Raw genomic sequence first — 21,046 nt, forward strand, 5'->3', positions numbered from 1 at the left:
AGATTAAAAAAGTGCTAACTAGATTAAAAGTTGAATAGAAAGAGAATCGAAAAAAATGTTATTATCAAAAATATTAATTCAGTAGAGTTAATATATTCATGCGTGTGGAAACTTGAATCATGTTATTCTCGAATCTCACACACAAATAGTTTAAGCTGCACATTAAAATATCAAATAATAATTGAATGGAATCTTCATCTAAATTTAAACTCAAATTATATGTAAATTTAAAAAAATGAGATTCATTAAGATTTTTATGCATAATTATTTTTCCGTGTGTGAAATAAAAGAAAACATTATGTAATTTTTATTCATAAAAAAAAAAAACTTGTTAGTCGCACTCAAACGTGTTCATCAGCTATTTAAGACAAACGAGAAAATACGTGACTAATGTGAAATATTCAAAGCGTGCTCCGAGCAACGCATGCGGACCGAAGGGAAAAGCGAAGACAGGAGAGAAAAAAATATGATTGCGCCAACATTCTCAATTAATTTTAATTACTATATACCATTAAATAATTACTCAGTTTTAATGACAATAAGAATATATTATTATCATGATTAGATAACTAATTCATATATGATTTAATCATCATAATAATACATTATTATCGTATGCGTTGCTAAAGAAATTGTGCATTCTTTCAAACTCATAAATTTTTCTGAAATTTTTTTAGCCAAATTATCTTCGGAATATATTTCAATCTGTCATTTTATCTTATCAGGGAAGCGTTTAAACATTTAATGGATATGTTGGTGCGATCTTAAAGAGGTTTCGTAGCGAACAAAAAAGAGATTGAGGAGTTGCGTGTGTTTGTTAGATCTTTCTTTCTCTCTTTCGACCATCCGAAGCGGTCGTCGCCGGTTCTTTTTTTTTTTGCGGGCATTAACTAGAGTCTTAAGTGAAAGTGAGTACATCATACGTCATGTCACCATAGCCCACGGTCGTCATCGTGACAACGGCCCACCAGAACGCGTCCGGAATGGACTTGAAGAACGAATTCTCGGAGCCGGCCTCCGCGAAGTAAACCGCCGACGAGAATAGCACCACACCTGCAATGCAAGGAAGAAAACACCGGTTCAGTGGGTTTAACGCCCCCGGTGGCTCTGTACCTCATGTCGCCGTAGCCCACGGTCGTCATCGTGACCACCGCCCACCAGAACGCGTCCGGTATCGATTTGAAGAAGCTGTCCTGCGTGCCGGCCTCCGCGAAGTAAACCGCCGACGAGAACAGCACCACACCTGCAACGCACACAAGAGGAAGGCACGGATCAAGACGGTGCACGTCATCGTCCGCCGCGTCATGTACACATCGGCCCCGTTCGTCGGACGCAAGAGACTCGATTGCTGGGATCGTCCGATCCGGGCGACCTCCTGATCACACCTGGAACCGGGATCTCTGCACCAGGATCAATTAGAATCGCTATGATCCTGGTGACCGCTTGACCGCCTGATTTGGACCGTCCACGTCCTACAATTAGAATCGACTAGAATCTGCCTCGATGAGAATCTGCGATTCGTCTTCCAATAACGAGAGAAAGATTTCTGGAGCTCTTGTATAACCCTATTGTTGTCTTATCGTCAGGTATGCGGCATATTCGATAACAGGAATTCTTCCACGCAAAGCTTTTAAAAGAACTTATCCAGCCGCCGTAAGCGTCTTATCTTGGAGTGAAGTGAAAAAAGTTGAATGTGAGCAGACTTATACAGAGTGGAATCTCATTTGGAAGATAAATCTGAAGTATTGTAGTCTTTTCAGTAATAAAATTTATAAAATTAATAAATTTCGAAAAATGTGATTCCACTGCAACTTTGTGCATTGCAAATCAATTTACAGATCTTGAATGATGTTGTCTTCGTACGTGAATATACTAGCGTCAATTACAAAGAAATTGATAAAAAAAATTGTAAATCAATTATAATGTAATTACATTACTGCAATTATAGTATTACAAACAAATTTAAATGTATTACGATAATTTTAGATAAAAAGTTTTTTTATACACTTGTTTTAAAATTTTTAGTTTTATATAACAATTTAACAAATTAATTCCAATAAAAATTTTGAACCAACATCAGTCAAGAGTTAAAAGAGTAATAGAGCAACAATGCACGATTACAACAGATATTACTAAAATATCACATTTATGTTTATAAAAAAAAAACACAATATTGCTGCTGTCTTTTTCTTAAAACTAAACTTTAAACTTTTAAACTAGTTTTAAGCGGCCATCTTTCATAACAAAAATACAAATAAAAAGCAGATAAAAAACTACTACATTCTAAGCTCCTGTTTTCCATCTGCACTATTTCTGCTTGTCTCCTTTCGAAAGCCATTGTGCCGCGAACTATCGGCGAACATTTCGGCATTCGAAAGTTTTCCACCGCACTCGATAGACGAACGACCATAAATCTCGTTTGCTCGTTCCTTTTAATGACGACGAATGTTCGGCACAGAAACGATTACTGAGGATCAGGACCTAAACAACATCTCGCGTCTCCGAAATCAGCGAAGGAAAACATCCTGAAAATTATTGATCTAAAAGTGACTTTTCGCGAAAACAACTGCGTCGATGGTTTGTTTTTGATGTCAAGAAATCGCATAGCTAGCTAGTCGAGTAAACATCCAGTCATCGATTTTTGACCCGTTAAGCTTTGTTGCGCATAATTTACATTAAATTTGTTTGTTGTCTGGTAAAAACATACATACATATACAACCCGTCCAAAAATTATGCATGTATGATTCTTATGTATAAAAACATCTATATGTACTTAAAAATTCGAATATTTTACAGATCGTAAATATTGCATATCTGACGCATATCTGATATGAAAAATAAAACTAGATAAAGCAACCTCGTATATCCAAGAATCCAAAGACTTAAATCTTTAGACAGTAAAATAAATTGCCAACTGTTCGCGACTTCGTCGCACATGATAATTCCAAGGCCCTCGACGGAACGATTTGGAACTCCGAGACATTTGCATATGGTATGTGTTACATAATGCAAAACGGAATAGCGAAAACTCGATCTCCTCGACCTTCCGATTTTTGCAAGCGCGACTTTACTCTCTCCTCGACACGCGTCGTTCGTCTATCTATTTTCACATCTTTTTATTTAACTTAACCCTCTTAACTTAACCCTCTCATCGCTGAACTAACTATAAATATCAAGAAAGCATTTGAACGTTGTTTGAGTATTACATTTTATGTATACATTCGGTGAAGAGAAGAACTTTTCTTTAATTAACATAATTTTATTTTTTACTTTTAACTGCACCGATAAGAGGGTTTCTCGTGCATATCATTTAAATACAATTATAAACGTCAATGCAACTTAGACAAATAAATACAATACAATCTGAATACAATATAATTAACCTGCAGCTCCTAACAAATATAAATTTATATAACATTTATAAAATAAAAATCCCTGTTCTCGCCTAGTTACTAATTTGTCCGACAAGCGTCATCAAACTCACCGATGAAGAGGAAAAAGATGAGCAGCCCGAGTTCCCTCATGGAGGCCTTGAGAGTCCGCCCGAGGATCTGGAGGCCTTTACTGTGCCTGGACAACTTGAATATCCGGAACACCCTGACCAGCCTGATTACCCTGAGTATCGCCAGGGACATCGCCTGGTTCGTGCTCTTGTCCTGCGGGCTTACCGGCGCCTTCGGTAGGTTCAGCGTGTCCTCCTCCTCGGCCACCACCGTGGCGAGGGTGATGAAGTACGGAATGATCGCGATGATATCAATGATGTTCATTACGTCACGGAAGAAGTTGAATTTGTTTGGGCAGGCGAGGAAGCGCACTGATAACTCGAACGTGAACCAGATGATACAAATAGTCTCTATTAGGAAGAACGGGTCCGTGATGTCCGGCACTTCGTCCTCCTCGATCTTCGTGCCGTTCGTCGTTGTGTTGAAGACCTTGTAGTGCTTGAACTCGGGCAGCGTCTCCAGGCAGAAGATCACGATCGACAGGAGGATCACGAACACGGAGATTATGGCGACCACCCGGGCGCCTTGCGAGCTCTCCGGGTACTCGAACAACAGCCAGATTTTCCTCTGAAACTCGTGCGACGGCAGCGGCTTCTCCTCCTCCTTGATGAAGCCCTCGTCCTCCCTGTTTTGAATCAGTCGGTTGCTTCGTTAATTTCCGGCAACTTTCTTCTCAGATTTTTTTTTTTTTACAGACTATGCTTGTATTTTTCGTATTTGCGATACAACAGAGTGCTCATAGGTATCAAGGGTCTCTTTGACGGCTGTTGTTCTGCGGGAACAAGGATTAAAGCGCAAAGTCATGTTAGGATACGAAGAAGCAAGGACACGTGCAAATTGCACATTTGCATATATTGTGGTGAGGAATGTTTGAGAACAAGTCCATTTCTAAATTGGTCAAAGAATTCGCACATGAAAGCGACCAAAGGCCGTTGCATGTTAGTGTCAAGCACACATTAAGTCCAAGGACTGCGGATGCAGGGCTTCGTCGAGGAGAGTCGTGGATTTCAAGATCTTTGTGGACTCAAGAACTTGCAAGAGCCGAGAATTTGACGTTTACACTAACTTGGATCGCAAGTTGCTGATTGGGACAGTGCAGTGGATTGCCGGAGAGACAGAGACAACGGACGAGCAGCGTACCTGAACTTGTTGGTGGCCATCTCGCCCAGCTCGTAGAACTTGATCTCCTCGGAGAAGACATCGAGCGGGACGTTGACCGGGCGGCGTAGGCGGCCACCGCTCTGATAGTAATAGAGTATGGCATCGAAGGAGGGTCGGTTGCGATCGAAGAAGTATTCGTTGCGCAGCGGATCGAAGTATCGGAGCCGCCGTGTCGGATCGCCGAGCAGCGTGTCCGGAAATTGGTTCAGCGTACGCAGCTGTGTCTCAAACCGTAGCCCGCTCACCTGTCGATCGCAGCAATCGATTATTGGCTACGGTGGCAACGCGCGCGCGCTGGGCGGGGCGCGTCGCTCAAGCGGCTAATTGGGGCGCGGGGATGGTTGTAGGGATTGCTCGGCACAAAGGGACTAACGTATTATCAGAGGATTATCCCGTCGATCAAGTAGACCACCCACTTAACCTTGTTAATTTATGTTGAATAGCCCAGTGATTTTTTAGGATTTTCAGCATTTTTGTCCGAGAGAAATCAATAATTCAGTAAAATCTTCAAAGTACTTCGCAAAAATCAATACGTCCATTAAATCGGGGATTAATCGTATAGTGAGAGCATTTGTGAAAGATTCGTACAACGACAGATTCGTAATATTGGAAATTTATAAAATTAAATATCTGCGATATGGATGAAGGATTGTGGAATTACAGATTCGTAATAGGAAAATTATGTTTAATCAATGACCTGATTAATAAGAAACTTAATAAGAATCTACAATTTGCAAGAATAAAGTCTAATAAATTGCGAATCGAGAAATTTAAATAGAATAAACTATTATCAAGAGAAACAACAAAGCTAATTTTTCTTTACATTGACAAAATGTCTTAATTTTTAATTATTTTCCTAATAAAAAATATATAAAATTTGTAAGCTCAACAATAAATACTTGATTAATAACATCATTTATTCTCGCAGGAAACTAAATGCTTCAGAAAACCGCAATTTATATTCTCAGTCAAAACGGCCAAAAAAGAAATAAGTGAAAGATAACATAAAGAAGAAAGGAACGGATGTGGCAAATTTAATTCAGGCAATGAAATATTTCCGCCCTGTCTTCGAAGTCGTATTTCGTGGATGGAACTACGCTCAAGAGTCAGCGAATAAAGAAGATAAGTTTGCACGGCACATTTTGTTCTAAAGAAATGGCGTGCCACCTAAAAAGTCGGAAACATCTTTACTAGCGGCAATAAAAAGATTTCTAGATAAATGTAAATTATATCAACACTTTTCTTTTAATTAAAAACGGAATAAAAAATATGTATTTCCAATGCATGCGCGTTACATATCGGTTTCACGACAATCACACGCTCCATCCACGCGTCAGAACGGCGTGCTTTGACCTCTACCGAGTTTTCGAACCGACTGCCGCGGGGCGCGAAAAGAAAGAGGGAAAAAAAAAGAGAAGAATGAAATGCATCGATCGAACCGATTGCTGTAATTGGCGCAATGCAGTCGTGTCATCCGCGAGGACAGATAATTCCGTTCACACAATACGACCTTGACGCTATATCGCCCCCGATTCCAAGACGAACTTGGATGGCCGCCAAAACGCGGTCTGTAGGTCACTTCATGTCTTGAGATAATCTCGCCACGTCAAAAAGAAGAGCGCGTACGAATACTGAATCAGACTGGAGTTACTTTTACGCGTGAAAATACGCGGAAATTCCGATTGCAGCGTATAAAAGAAATCACTATGGCACGATGCGGGAATATAAATTAAAAAGAATGAGATTTAAATGGGATTATATTTACATTTCAGATTGATAGTATTTTATCGCCCCTTGCCTTAGGAAGCGTCGAATCTAGAATTTATGGCACCGGGAACTCGGGAGATTAAGGATCCGCGGCGCCGAGAATCCGCGCAGACGAAACTTTTTTGGCGTTTACAGTCGAGAATTTTTCGTTCCAAGAATCGATGGCGCCGAAGATTATACGAAGAGCCAAAAATTCTTATAATTTATCTCTCTTAAGAATTCTCTAATCTAAACGACGAGAAATAAAGATGTATTTTTAAAATATTCGCAAAATTGCAGCAAAATGATTTCTCGATTCAAGTGTTAAAAGACGGGAGCCGTGGTTAAAAGCAATAAAAATTTTCACTCACGTTGATGACGACCCTCTCGCAAAAGTCATGATCGTGCGGTATGGGCTCGAAGTGTGTGACGCCTGTGTATTGGGTGTGGGGGTTCGTCCCATCCTCGTCCTGGCTGCTGAGCTTCGGCAGCGATCTGCAATAATTAAAGTTGTAACGTCGTTAATAACTCGCTGACAGCGCGTTCGGAAAGTTATGGCGCCGCTATTTCAGTTAATCTGACTTATATGATACAGAGCTTTATAGATCAGAGAGAGAGGCTCACAGATTACTAAATTAAGGAAGAAATTCATACGTTAGTCTAGTAAAATAGTCTAGTGAAAATTTGTACAGCATACAAAATCACCCCAGGACCATCGCTCTAATGTGGTACAGTAGAATTCATTATTTTTTGCGCTATTGCATTTTGATAAAAAATATTTAACAATATATAATATACGTAATACTGCTTTTGTAAGAATATTTAATTGTAATATGTGTTTATCTTGTATAAATATTCAATATTCTGCACTACATTAGACAAATAGACTTTCAGTTTACCAGAAAGTGGTCCGCAGGCTGTCTTATTAATAGACTATCAGATGAACGCGTGGCGTACGAGTCTACTAGGCTACTAGAGACTTGACGTTCTACTGGCCAAATAGAAATAGACACACACGATGCACATATCTATAATCTACATATACTCTACGTATTGATACGCCTACTCATTATTAGCAGTCTCTAGAAAACTGGTGTGTCGAAAGTGTGTCGAGCAATCGATGGAAGCGCGTCGGCACCGAGGACCGTCAAACAAATCGGAAATACGCGATTCGGCTGAATGTCGGAGTGACAATGTCAGGAATTACGTCGGCGACTTGCCAAGCGCGTTAATTAACTCTTCAACAATCGAAACGGCGAGATCTTCAAAGACACCAAATGACTTTAGAAATAAAAATGTATCCCAAAGGCAAAAAATAACACGCGAATTAACTTTTCCGTTCCTTTCAGCCTTGCAAATAAAAATTTTCCCTTTTTGCTCACTTCAAATCACTTTTCTTAATCAAGCGAATAATCAGTGTCACGCGATTACATTTAAGTGGATTAATCAAACGCTTGAACGGCATTTTTTGTAAATTATTCAAGGATGGCTAACCTATCAAAGATCATCTCGCTTTCATCTCCTAAAAATTCACTAAATAAACGTCCAAATAAACCCTTTTTTGCGGTAATTTCGCCGCGGAAAATTCACTGATACGCTAATACTAATAAATCTATTTAATCTACCCTAAATAATCTTCATCAAAATATAAGAGACATGCTTGCAATATGTTGCACAATATGTTAAAAATACGTATTTTTCTTTTTAAACACAAAAAATAATATCAAATAAATAATTAGAGAAAAATATATAAGAATCAAAGAAAGATACAAAGAATCGAGTTACCTAATGGCTTAAACAAGATACTTCTTATCGCAGTACTTCCGTTCATTCGTTTGATTTTTTGAAGAAAAAAAACAGCCATATAACGAAATTTTGAAAAACTAAAAAAATTAAATTAATATTATCGAAATATTTTCACTTGACATGTTTTCAAGATTGATGTTTCTAAACAATCCAGCTGTAGAAGACATAAAGATCGCCCACGGCTGGTCTAGGCGTTACTTTATGAGTCGCCTGATTTAGAAGCGAGGATGCATCCGAGTCGATATATCCGGCGGGAGTTACGTCGATCAACGATTTATTTTGGGACGTCAATGGGAAGCGAGGACAAACATCAATTTCGAAGTCCGTGTACCTCCCGGTAAGCGCGACGATGGAAATAGCGCGACGTCTTGCGGAAATAGCCCACTACGCGCGGTCCTACGCGACGATTGTGCCGATAGCACGTGCCGCCGTGGAGAAGAATTTCACGTGCGACAAAAAGACTTGCGAGACGCGAGTTTACGATACTTTGATAAAATGTCTGGATAAAATGTTAAAAAAATTCATAAAAAAGAGTTAACTTTCAGTAATCATTTTCAACTCTATTAAACGTTTATTGGATTGCGCATAGCATAATCATTTGTAACATGATTATTTGCTAAATAAGAAAAAAATATATAAGCGACAAATAACAATAAAATAATAAATAATACTGATAAGTGAAATGCTTTTTGTTAATGGAATGTAATATTGCTGCAGCACTAGATGGGAGAATTAATAATGACAATCACTAATGACGTTGTTATGCGCTTTATGTGCGTGACGTGCACGTAATCGTCTACAATCCCGAGGAATTGAAACGGAATCCAGATTATGGCTCAAAGAAATTAAAATTCTCCGATAGGTCTCGACTAATAGGATACATAACATGCGCTGCACTATTCTGACATTTCGACCAGCAAACGTAAATTAATGCGCGTAGGCTATTACACGCATAAATTATTCCACCCACAATAATTACATAAAGTCACTGCAGAATGCCCGCACGTAGAAAGTGTTCGGCGAAAGAGACCTTTTTCTATTTTAGAATCATTTTCTATTTTCCAATATCTATTTTCAAAATAACTAGATAATAAATGTAAGTGTAAAATTATCAATGTCTAAAACTATTTTACGGATCTATACATCTATCCTGCATATTCTATTTTCTATCTGTGGAATTAATATTAATTGTTTCTCAAAACAGTTCCCGAATTTAATCGGTTGAACTTTTAGCCAATTTTAGAATTTTTTCAGACAAATTTTTGCCTGAAAGCGAGTAACAAGTTCAAACCATCGATACCTATTAATGCCGAGTGATGTACGGTCTGATACCTATTAAGGATGGTTGCTTCCCGTCAGAGGAGAAGCGTGAAAGGTGTCGGCCTCTAATTGGTAACGTGAATCTGGTCTAGTGATTACCTTCGACTGAGAACCAATTCCGTTTATATAGCGCTGTTTGAGTGCTCCCGGAGAAAGAGAAGGCTAGAGGGGGGGTTCAAAGTGACGGGGAAAAAGCGGGAAACGAATCGAACATGGCGAAAGAAAAGATATCGAGTATCGACTCCTATAATCTGCAATTATCGTGCATACTACACTGATTATACATACTCCAACATGACTGAGAAAAATCTATGATGTAAACTCTAGAAATTTTTCGTGAAACTTATCGGTATCTACATCATCTGACAGCATTGGTGAAAAAATATATTTTGAAGAAAAAGTATATTTTTTCTCAACCTGTAACTACTGAACTTTTAAGAAAAGGAAAATTCGAATGTATCATCTAACGAAATACTATTTCGTCAAAAACTGCCTTTCAAACTTTAACAAAACTACCTAATCCATATCAAGTGTGACTATTACCCTTAAATTGCCGCAATTTCTTTGCCGTCAAAAAGACAGCGAAATCGGGTGCCTTAAATATTTGCTGAGCTCTCACATTCCTCGCTCCTCCTTATCTGCAACACCTCGCCTATAGAAGCATCGCTCTTCCTATTTTTATGCGACCATTCGTGTCTCAGCATAATCAGGCTGACCCATATTAAGAGAAGAGATCGACGGCGAAGAAGACGAAGAGAGCTGACTGCACACGAATCTTCAAGGAGAAAGTTGCGCGCCCTTAGAAAAGTAGACTCCGATTCGAAGTCTTAACATCATTCTTATAACTTCCTCGGGTTCAGTCAAACAATTTTCCTTCTGGAAATATAATTTTTTGTTTCGTCAAAATGCAGAATCCATCAAGACCAAGATTAGAAAAATAAATTCAACAAAGATATAAATTTTTATATAAAATTATTACTCTCCGATGAAGTATATATATAGATAGAAAATATTGAGAGGATCAAATAAAATATTTACTATTCTCTTACCAAAATGGAAAATTTTACTAAAAATTTAACAAAAGTCTTATTAAAAAAATATTGAAAAATAATTTTACAAAAAAATAAAGAAACAAAATTTAAAAAGAACAAATTGTTTAATCTTATTAATATACTCGGACTATTTTATACAAAAAATTATATAAGAGTAAAAATACATATTTGGATTTGTCGGCTCTATAACACTTGCTCTAAGTTACGGCCCTGACTTCGTCATTAATTCAGAGCTTTTTCAAGAAGCTCGGACCACCTCATCGTGCTACTTTCCGCTCCTTAATGCGTCGTCTACATTTTTTCGCTGCATCGAGTGCTCCAGCGAATAATAGAGAGGCTACTGCGGAACGATGCAGTACGGCCCTCAACGATCTTTACGAAGTTACATAAAATACGAAGAGGTGCAAGAAAAGCGAATATCAATAGGGAAGGAAAAATTGAAAGACTTATTCTTTTGACGAAAGTTGCAATTTATAAATTGTGTTCGTTGCACATTTAGGTCGAATAACTCTGTATAATCACGATTGATTGCCTCTTGCGATAATTCAATATTCCAAACTTTTACAGCTTCGTCGAACTTGAATATTTAATTTTTAATTATACGTAATAGCGAGATCGATCTGATGAAAGGTTTTCATATTACAAAATCCCATCATATAAATATGTGCATAAATTGTAATAAAATAGATTTTTTTGAATAAAACTTTTCAGAGCAATTGCAGTCCACGTAAACGGCGGTCATCCAGACGAAAGTATGAGTTTCATCGCTAATACGCCGCGATACAAGCGCGAAAGTGCGAATGCCCTGGCGTGTGTGTACGCACGTGACGTCGACGCCCACGCGAGAGAGGTGCATATTTCTTGCGTGCGCATGCACGAGTCTAAGTATGTACATCGCGAGAGCTTTGCACGCGAGAGATAAACAAATCGAGAATATGAGAAATACTTTACTGATGACGATTCATGAAATTAAATCAATCTGTAAACGACGAGAATTTTAAATATCAATCAGATATCAAAACATCTTATAAAATATTTATAAACAATTCACAAAAAGAAAACATCGCTTTCGTAATAATTAAATCAGTGTATAAACTATTATACACAGATATCTAGGATATATTTTTCTATTTCTCTCTTTCGAATCTAATAGCTCGCTAATTTTATATTTCCGTCGTCTCACGCGCATTGGATTCTTCCAGGCAAATTTCTCGGATATACATTTTTACTCGTTTATTATATCAATCCGGAAAGACAATTTTCTGTGGCAGTTATAATTTTCTCAATTTTCTGTAGCAGTTACATAAAAAGACGTATATATCCCTAAGCGCGCGCTCCCCTCCTAACAATCCAAAAGAATTCATAATCGCTGCGATGGATCGTGGCAGGAATGGTAGCCGCACATTCCACGGGAATACTCGAGGAAAGAGGAATGCTTTCCTCCGCTGTCCTAAAGATAGCTGCTCAGAAATGGGAATATATTTTTAGCGGCTGGTGTTTGGTGCGTCGATATTTAACCACGCCACGTCTATTAACGTAATTACTCCGCCACCAGTATATTACAATTAAGCTTCGTATTTCCATTTACTCTTTCTTTTGATTTTGGCATTTGTATTTATTTATTTTTTGTTAGCCGACAATCTACCGCTATAATCTGCACAATTCTCTCGCAATAAATCGAAACCCGTCGCCACAATTTATTAATCAAACAACAATTATTATTTTCATCAATTTCGGAATGTAAATGCTGTAATATCTTCTATTAAAAAAGTTATTTTCCCTTCTAGTCTATAAAAAAAAATTTTAACATCCTATATAATCGTAGTTGAATTCGAAGTATTACAACAACGATTCGCTGATTAAAGCATGCAGAGAAAAAAGGAAAAAAAACGCACAAGCGATTATCGAACCAAATTACATTTGCAAGTATTGTCGCAATTATTATTAAATCGACTCATTGATCATTGTTTATCAGTCTTCCGCCTTTTTCCCGAGAAAAAAGCACTGCGAATAAACGAACCGTGAAACATGGGACAATCCGCGCGAATCGCGCTACGAACCGTAAACAGGAATAGACACAGCGGCCATCGGGCGAAAATGTTCTGTTTCTCTATCTCTTTCCTTCTCTTTCATGTGCGCGTAGTTTCTTCGCGAAATACAGGCACACGAAATCGTAAAATGCGTTTTAGAGTCCGTGGCTAGCAGAAAGCGGGTTAAACGCGCTGCGGCCATCGGTTAAATTTACGTCCACTCGTGGTTTCGATGGTTGATCCTTAAACACACGTCGTAAGAAAACCAGGACAACCTGCATAGCTTACGAATGATTTCCAAATTGTATAATATTTAAGAAGCTATGATGCAAAATTTATGAATTGCATAATTTTTAATTCTGGTATAAAGTAGAAAATTTGTGAAGCCATTTTGTGCTGCATGTTTTTCATAAAAAAATAATCACGTTTGACATTGACGTTTTTATAACTTAGATAATATTTTATAAATTATTTATGTTCTTTCTCTCTTACGATTTCAACATATTAAATCAATGATAACTTGCATTAAGCATTTTTGCACCGAATTCTTTTATTTATTTCAAAAAAATAGATAATTCTCAAGAAAGTATCATATGTTGTAATGCTGGTCATGTCAAAGAGATTAACACTAACGTAATAACAATAATGATATTGTCGCAACAAATAGATGCCTAAACAGTCGAAAAGATCTTTGTGTGATCTTTCTGCACGAAATCCTTAGAAGTTGTTAACACATGTTTACGACTACTGTTGTCTATAACGAGAAGTTGAGCTACTTAACAGCAATTTTGTTTTATATAATACTAATAAATTTGAATTATCTAGATCACAAGCTAAACATTTGAAGAAGCATTAAAATATGAACTTCGAGCTTAAAAGTTATGTGTTTACTTCAAAATCTTAGAGTAATCAATAATGATGTCTAAATTCTCGATAATAATAGATCCTAATATAGATATACACTCATTGCAAGATTTACGTCATCCCATCTGAAATTAGGGTTAACCTTTTAAATCGCAAAATAGCATTTAAAGTTTCCTCTTTGATTGATTAGATTGATTTTTTCGCCGAACGTATAATCACTGTATCGTTGAACCTGCAATCAATTCCAATGTAAAAAAATGCCATTTTTACGCTCCCCGAAATACTAAAATAATAAGATTCGACTAACAATACAGTAGTGAGATATATAATACTGAAATTATGAATAGTAGTGGTGCGCAGTATGTAAGAACTAAAAAAATGTTCAAGTGAAAAATATGCAAACGGCTTTCCTTTGTAGAGACGCGACTCAAAAGGAACTAAAGCTTATGTAGGAGCAAAGAGTTAGCAGCGCTATAGTGAATCAAGCATGCTGCGAGATTCCGATGCTCCTGCTGTATGCACAATACGTTTCACGGATCTACCTCACCGTCCGCATGCAAATTAACGATTGAACTACAATCACAATTGAGACTCAAAAATCTCAGAATTAAAAAAACTGAAATTATTTAGATCTACATTGCGCAATAAAATAAATTAACAAGTAAAATTAAATAAATGAAGGTGAAAATTAAAAAATTTTGTAAGCTAAAAATTTCTAAACATCAACGCACTATGTCGATTGCTATCAGCGACAGTTGGGAAAAAAATAGAATGTATTTATTTTTCACTATCTCTACACGCATTCGAATAACTTGCTGTAAATCATCTCCAGTAGTCGCATCACAGTTTAGCCTTACATCGACTTGTACCACTGTGCGGCAGCTTTCTCGAGACTTTAAATTCCAAGCATCATTATTCGAGTATTTATCGAATTGAAAAGATTGAAATTCCGTGAAATTCACAACTGAAGGATTTTGCGAATCATGAATTGTGCCAAGTTGTGAAGGATACGTCCACATCTATCACTATCGCTCTATGCACATTCAAATGACCTGTCGTCTATCATTTGCTCAACACTTCTATCGCATTTCAGCCGTATGCTGACTTTCGCTAGTGAATGCGCGACCGTCGCACGGCCTACCTCGTGTCGCCGTGTTCCTCCGCACCATTCCGGTGGGGGCGTAGGTCCTGCCTCGGTTTGAGGACAGGGGTCAGCCCCCATTTCTCGATGAACTCGATGCGGGAAATCTTGGCGCTTCGCGGCGGTTACGAGAGGGGGCGAATCCCCCTCCCGAGCCCCATGCCACCGGAGAGCGGTGCACCCCCGCACAACACGCACCCTTCGATGGTCCTTCTCCGCCACCAGCCCCGTCCCCGCCACCCTTTTGTCTAACTATTCTTTGTTCTCGTTTGCACTGTCTCTCTTGCCTTCACACGCACGCCGTCGCGAATCGTACTCCCCCTCTCATTCCGTGCCGATTCGTTTTGATTCGCTGTTCTTTTTTCCGTTCGCAATTCACTTCTTACCACAAACACCACTGCGCACCACGAGGATGTTACTCAGCATGGGATCACCGAGCACCGATCACCGCGATGATCACTTGCGATCAGCAGTTAGTGGCGGCAGCGCAGAACGCACGACCAAAATGGCTGCTGCTGCTGCTGACTTTGTCCACTCTCTTTCTGGCAGTCCGGTTCCTCTCCTGTTTCCTCTGGTCACTCCAGCTCTCTTCCCCGTTTCTATCCACTCTCTCTTTTTTTCTAAATTACTCCGTGCCCTGTTCTTCGTTTGTCTTGTTTCTCAATTCTGCTGCCGTAATCCTGCGTCTCGGCTTTTTCCACCCTCGTCGTGTTTTTTTCGTCCTGTCCCGAGAGAAAATTCCAACGCAGGAGAACGCACAGCGGGACAAGCACGGCGCCAGGAGCTCCTCCGGGATCAACTGACGGCGATGTCCTCGCGCATCTCGCCGATCACTCCGTCGATCACTGATGCGTGTCGACGTGGACGATCAGCCGCGCCAATTCGTGCGAGACGCGGCGACGAGTCGCCTGCCCAGGTCGCCTCGGATTAATCATCGCTGGGCGGAAAACGTCCTCTCTCTCACGATCACGACAACGCCTTGTCTGCAAACACCTCACTGCACCGTGTATCTTGTGCGACGACTGCACGTTTAGCTCCGGTGAGCAAGCACCGACCGGAGCAGCCGTGGCTGCTTCGTTCGCGCACAACGCACTCCACCGCGAAACTGGCACTCGTGCGCGCTGGCACCACCGTCGGTCCGTCTGCCCGCGGCCTCGGACGCGCTCTCGTTCGCTCTTCCACGGCTGTGCTCGGCGTCGTCACGGCGCTCGCGCCGCGTATCCCTCGCGTATCTACGACCACGGGCCGGCCACGAGGAAGCGGGCGGGAGAGGCCAGGGGAGCGTTCTCTCAGCTCCACCTGCGCGCTACGCCGACGAGAACTCGTCTGAGGACTCCGCACCGTGCCGAGCTCCCTTTTCGTTTCTCACCTATCTCTCGTCCTCTCTCTCTCTCTCTCTCTTTCTCCTCGTTCTTTCTTCTTCTTTCTCACTGTAGCTGGATGGAGGTCGTTGGTGGTGGGAGCGCGACGCATGGAGTAGTATCGTGCGAATCGAAGACAGAAGCGACTCGCTTCCGCCGTGCTGCCTTCTTCCTCGTCGCCACTGCCGACACCGACGCGCGCTTCGCTCACTGGAGCGGCCGGAAAGCTGCGCGCGTCCCCCTGCGCGCGGGGATGTCGTCTTCCTTTCGCCACCCCACCCTCAGAAAGCGGCTACCTCTGTCGTTTTCCACCCCGCACGGATCCAAACTGCTCACGCCGTCCTCGTCTAATGCTCCCTTTCCGTTCTGACAAAGTCCTACCCGTCCTACGCGGAACTTGCACAACCCCGTCCTGTCCGACCACGCCATGCCATGCCATGCCACGCTACGCCACGCTACGCCGCAACTACGCCGTGCAGAACCGCATCTTCACCGTGGCTGTCTCGTTTGTCCTGATATCACGTAGCGTGGCGTGCAGCCGCAAGCGTGTATCTTTACGTGACATGCGAGCTTACGTTCGATTTATCTTCAATTTTCTTCCATTTCTGTTGAACGTGCCTTCGACTTGAATTCAGTTCGTCGCACTACCGACCTTCTTCGATTTCGTCTATTTGATTTCTTTTAAATTTCTGTAAAACCTTTTTTCATTGAAATATTCCCCATTAACTTTCATTAAATATATGTATTACAAAATATATCATTTTTTACTTCATTATTTAACATTAAAAGACAATTTCGCAAGATAAGCTTTCGTGTAACAATTAAGCACTTTTCTTTATGTATGCATATGTAGCATGTTTGTTATGCAAGAATCTGGCTGACTAATAGTCTCTTACATCACTTATAAGTAGTAATATATTGTCTTTTATCGATAAATCTTTTTAATATTAGAAAACTGAGACTACATTAAAAACGATTGTTTTTCTATTCTTCCTATTCTTATTTTGTGATTATTTATCAAATTATTCCATTCCACAAATCAAAATTAAATCAAAATCATAAATCAAATCATAAATCAAAAGCAAATCAAATAATACTTATCTAGCTATAAAATAACTATACTGTAATATATTTATTTTATATATATATTATCTCTTCAATAAACTTTTTATAAATAGATAAAAATTAAGGTAAAAAATTAAGATATTAATAATATTAAATTGAATGTGGCATATGTTGCTTTAAATTTTGACCAAAAATCATTTCTGATTACTTCTGCAAATCATTCCGCTTCGAATCTACAAAAAAAAAACAATATTTTTGATCGCCTAATGATCTGTCGAGCATAGCCGCACGTCTAGAAAACACGAGGTTTCAGCTATCAGACTGAGGAGATCAATGGCTGTTGCGTAATCATGCTGGGCAACGAGGTACACCCCATTCCACCCACCAGCGTGTTCTTCACAACCTTCCCTGCGCAACCCCCGAGGTTTCTACACTTCTCCCCCCTCTGCGGATAAGGCAGACCGCTCGTCGCGCTCGGGGATGAGAGAGAGTTAACACGCTGCGAAAAAAAGTGGGTGGCTAGCGCGATGGGCGGCGATGACGAGAAGAACGAGGGGAAAGACGACGGCAAATCGGGCGAGCAGGGCTTTCGTGTCGACAAACACGACACCGTACGATACCCGTTTTCGTTGTCATCGCCATCATCGCCGTTGTCGTCTTCGTCGTCGTCGTCGTCGTCGTGAGTTTTCATGTCTAGCACCGACGACCATGCGCCCGAGAAGAAACGAGCGTGCGCCGCGCACAGCCTCCGTTGGGATGCACACCTTTCCCAGAAGAACGCATCAAAGGACGAAGAGACTAAGGTCAGACCCGAGAATACAATCGTTTGGATTGTAAAATTGGAGTGCGCTAAATGACGACGATGAATTTTAAGTGAACGTGACGCATTTTTCACTGTCGTTCGAGAATGAAATATGGTTGTCTCAAGACAGAAGATCATTACCGAAGTCTTGCAATTTGGCAGCACTCTCTGTCGTCAACCTCTTCGCGACCTGATAAATGCCGAGCGATTAATTCGCCAGTTCATCGGCGGTTCTAACAAACTTTGGCCAAACTTGGCGCACGATCATGCTGCAACCCATAACCGGGCGGACTGCGACAACCCAATGGTATGCAATATCGGTTATTGATGCGTGAGCGGTATGCCAATTCGATTAAATTCGACCCAGGAGACACAAACGCGATTAAAACTAATTATATTACTTAGATTTGAAAAAATAAAGTAAGAACTCAGCGCGATGAGAGAAACGAACTAATGATTTTCGTATATTCACAAATAAATTTATTATTAAATTTAAACTTTTAATTCTTACATAAATTCTATCATGCTAAGCTTTTATTTATCCTTATCTTTACAAACAATTGTATCAAAGAATATTGTATCAAAGAATCAATTTTGATTAGAATTTGTGTAAAAATTTACACTGTTTTAAATTAATTAGAGAAACGAATATTTCTCTTTTTCTGTATCCTAAACACCGAAAGTTAACCTCGCGCGAACTGAATTGGTGCATTCTATCTCGATGCAAACTTATTTCTCGACTAACTGCTCTCAGGACCCACTGTAACTATCACGGCGTTGAGAACTCGTCATCTCGCGCCCTTCGACGCCTCGCAAATCTGATAAACGCCAGTCTACCGGCGCTCGAATTGCAACTGCAACTTCACGACCTGGCGCGCATCTCCTTCCGTGACTCGCACACACCAGCTAGCGAGCAACGAAGCGACCTACATAACATCAACCGGCGTACCATTTCGCGTAGACGAAAGCTTCACGAAAGTTTTCCTCGGCACACATCCCGGAGTGGAAGGAAATAATAGGTGGTAGCATGTGGCAGCATTGCAGAGCATTGTAACAGCATTGATCTCTGTCTCTTTTCCTTCTCTCTTTCTCTCTCTTTGTCCCATTCATTCCGTTCGCTATTCTCTCTTTTTCCCGCATCTCTCTCAGTCGGTTGCCAAATCGCTTCTAATGCTGTGTACATTATTGGCAGTAATTCGACGGAAGAGAAACAAAGAATACGAACATCGTGGAAATTCAGATGTGCACTAGCATATTTATACAACTGTTAATGCTGTAAATCTCTTGCACACATTACGAAAAGAAGAGAAATAAGCAACTTCAAACGCAGAAGTGTCGCTGTTTACTTTCCGCGTAAATTCGCCTATAAATACATTCGTTAAATTAAAAATGTAATTTAGATCCAGACTAACAGTAATGAAAACAATTTCAAAATTAAGGATTTGATTTGCAATTCAAGAGATGAGAACTTGAACATAATTTTATTGTAACAAAAATGTTGTCCCTTCACTTTTTTATTTCAATTTCTCAATTAATATTAAATATATCCCGATAACTAACAATAAGATTTTCTTTCACTGTATTTTCTTGTATTTTTGTTCTTTTTTTATTCCCGTGTAAATACAACCTAGAGCAATTGGGAAAAGCGGAAAACGTGAAAGAGAGAGGATAGTACGAAGGTATATCGGGAATCGAACCGTTCCGGACGTGCAGAGAAGAATGGGATCACATAGTCGATGTTTAATTTCCCTCTTCCACTCCGTTCTCGAAGTCACTTGTACCGTAATCCTCGCCGCTTCCACACGAGTAATTTCATCCTCCTAGTTTTACGGCGATTTCATTTTATTTTGCGCACTCCACCTTTCAAATATTTTCCTCGCATTCGCACTCTTCCGCAATCTGGTTTTTTTTTTTTAATTTCCTTTATCTGCACTTTCACGTCATTCTTCCCCCTTTCTGCTTAACCTATCCATCCTCCTTCTCTCCCTTCCCTCCTTTATTCACCATCCCGTTTTCCATCGATAACAACCGTTTCTGTTCTCTCCCTTCCTTCTCTTGTTTGTGTCCGTTACACTGTTTCGGTTACACGAGTCCTTTCCACTCCCCGCCGTCTCTCGCGCTATCTCGCCCGCGGTAGTTATCTCTTTCTCCCTTTCTCCTCATCTACATCTCACCCCTGACCGGTCCTCTCTCTCCGTTTCGCCAGATCTCTTCTCGTCGCACTAACCGCACGCAATCAATACATCCCCCTCCACGGTTCGCACCCCTACCACGAACCTCCACCACCGATCTCCACTCTTGATCCTGGCCCACCAACCCCCACGACGTTGCTACCCTTACCACATCCACTCGCTCTCTCTCCCTCTCTCTCCCCCAGTTCCACCTTCTATCTCCTACGATACTGTAAATTGTTAGTACATTTTTAATGCGTACAATTACGCAATACTTAATTATTAATGCAATAGTTTTATTTACAATTCGAGAAAAGGTAAAAACTTGAAAGTTGAATAGATAATAGCGCGTTCTCTTCTTTAATATATTTTTTCTCGCTTACACCTTGCTTTTCTCTTTCGCCCCAATAAATCTCTCCTTCAAAATTCCCACGGGTTTCCCCTACTCGCAACGTTTCCTTTCTTTTCGTCCTTTTCCCGCGCGCCTTTTACCATAGCCGAGTCAGCTGATCCGCTGTGGCTCTCGGCCACCATAAAGCCAAGGTCAGTACGCCTTCCAAGAGCGCGTGCCGGACCATAAATACGGTCGTACCACTCGTGCGACCACGCGCTTTGAAGTAGTAATCTCAGTCGAGTAAGGCCAATATAAATCCATTTCTCGGAATAATTAATGCATGATACCGTATGTATCGCTTGCATAGAATGCTCAATCTCTGCATTACAATGAAAATCGGACTTGCAATTATTATACGTAGCGGAAATCACATCCAAGGCAAAAAGCGCCACGCGCCACTTATCGCGAATGAACTTTTCTGAAGAGTTTTCTTGCGTGCGTCCTGGCAATTTGCTGGCCCTGCACTAAGTAACCTAAGATCGTTTCAAAATAGAACGTTTTGTAGAAGCATAGTGGAACGAGCAAAGCCGTAACGTGACGCCCAGTTTCTTAAAACCAGCTAGGCTCTAATAATTTTCGATATTTCTGAAGAAGTATAATCAGTTGTGCGCTAGCTTTGTGCTTGGTAA

General features: G+C 40.3%; 1 protein-coding gene across 10 annotated transcripts in view; it reads right to left on the reverse strand.

The window, feature by feature from the left end:
• Positions 1–21,046, reverse strand: part of Sh (Potassium voltage-gated channel protein Shaker) — a 107,151-nt gene that overhangs the window by 18,717 nt on the left and 67,388 nt on the right. For 7 of the 10 annotated variants that reach the window (XM_012370842.2, XM_012370845.2, XM_012370847.2 and 4 more), the window contains 4 exons: positions 6,783–6,906; positions 4,645–4,910; positions 3,486–4,129; positions 924–1,053 (listed from right to left, as the gene is read on the reverse strand). In XM_012370842.2, the coding sequence (XP_012226265.1) occupies positions 924–1,053; positions 3,486–4,129; positions 4,645–4,910; positions 6,783–6,906 (1,164 nt within the window). Of the gene's footprint in view, positions 1–916; positions 1,054–1,113; positions 1,244–3,485; positions 4,130–4,644; positions 4,911–6,782; positions 6,907–21,046 lie in introns of all 10 variants that reach the window. The other 3 variants (XM_012370843.2, XM_012370846.2, XM_067346979.1) reach the window with 2 other exon arrangements.

This window comes from Linepithema humile, chromosome 1 (assembly GCF_040581485.1).
Source record: "Linepithema humile isolate Giens D197 chromosome 1, Lhum_UNIL_v1.0, whole genome shotgun sequence".
In the NCBI taxonomy this organism is placed as follows: Eukaryota; Metazoa; Arthropoda; class Insecta; order Hymenoptera; family Formicidae; genus Linepithema; species Linepithema humile.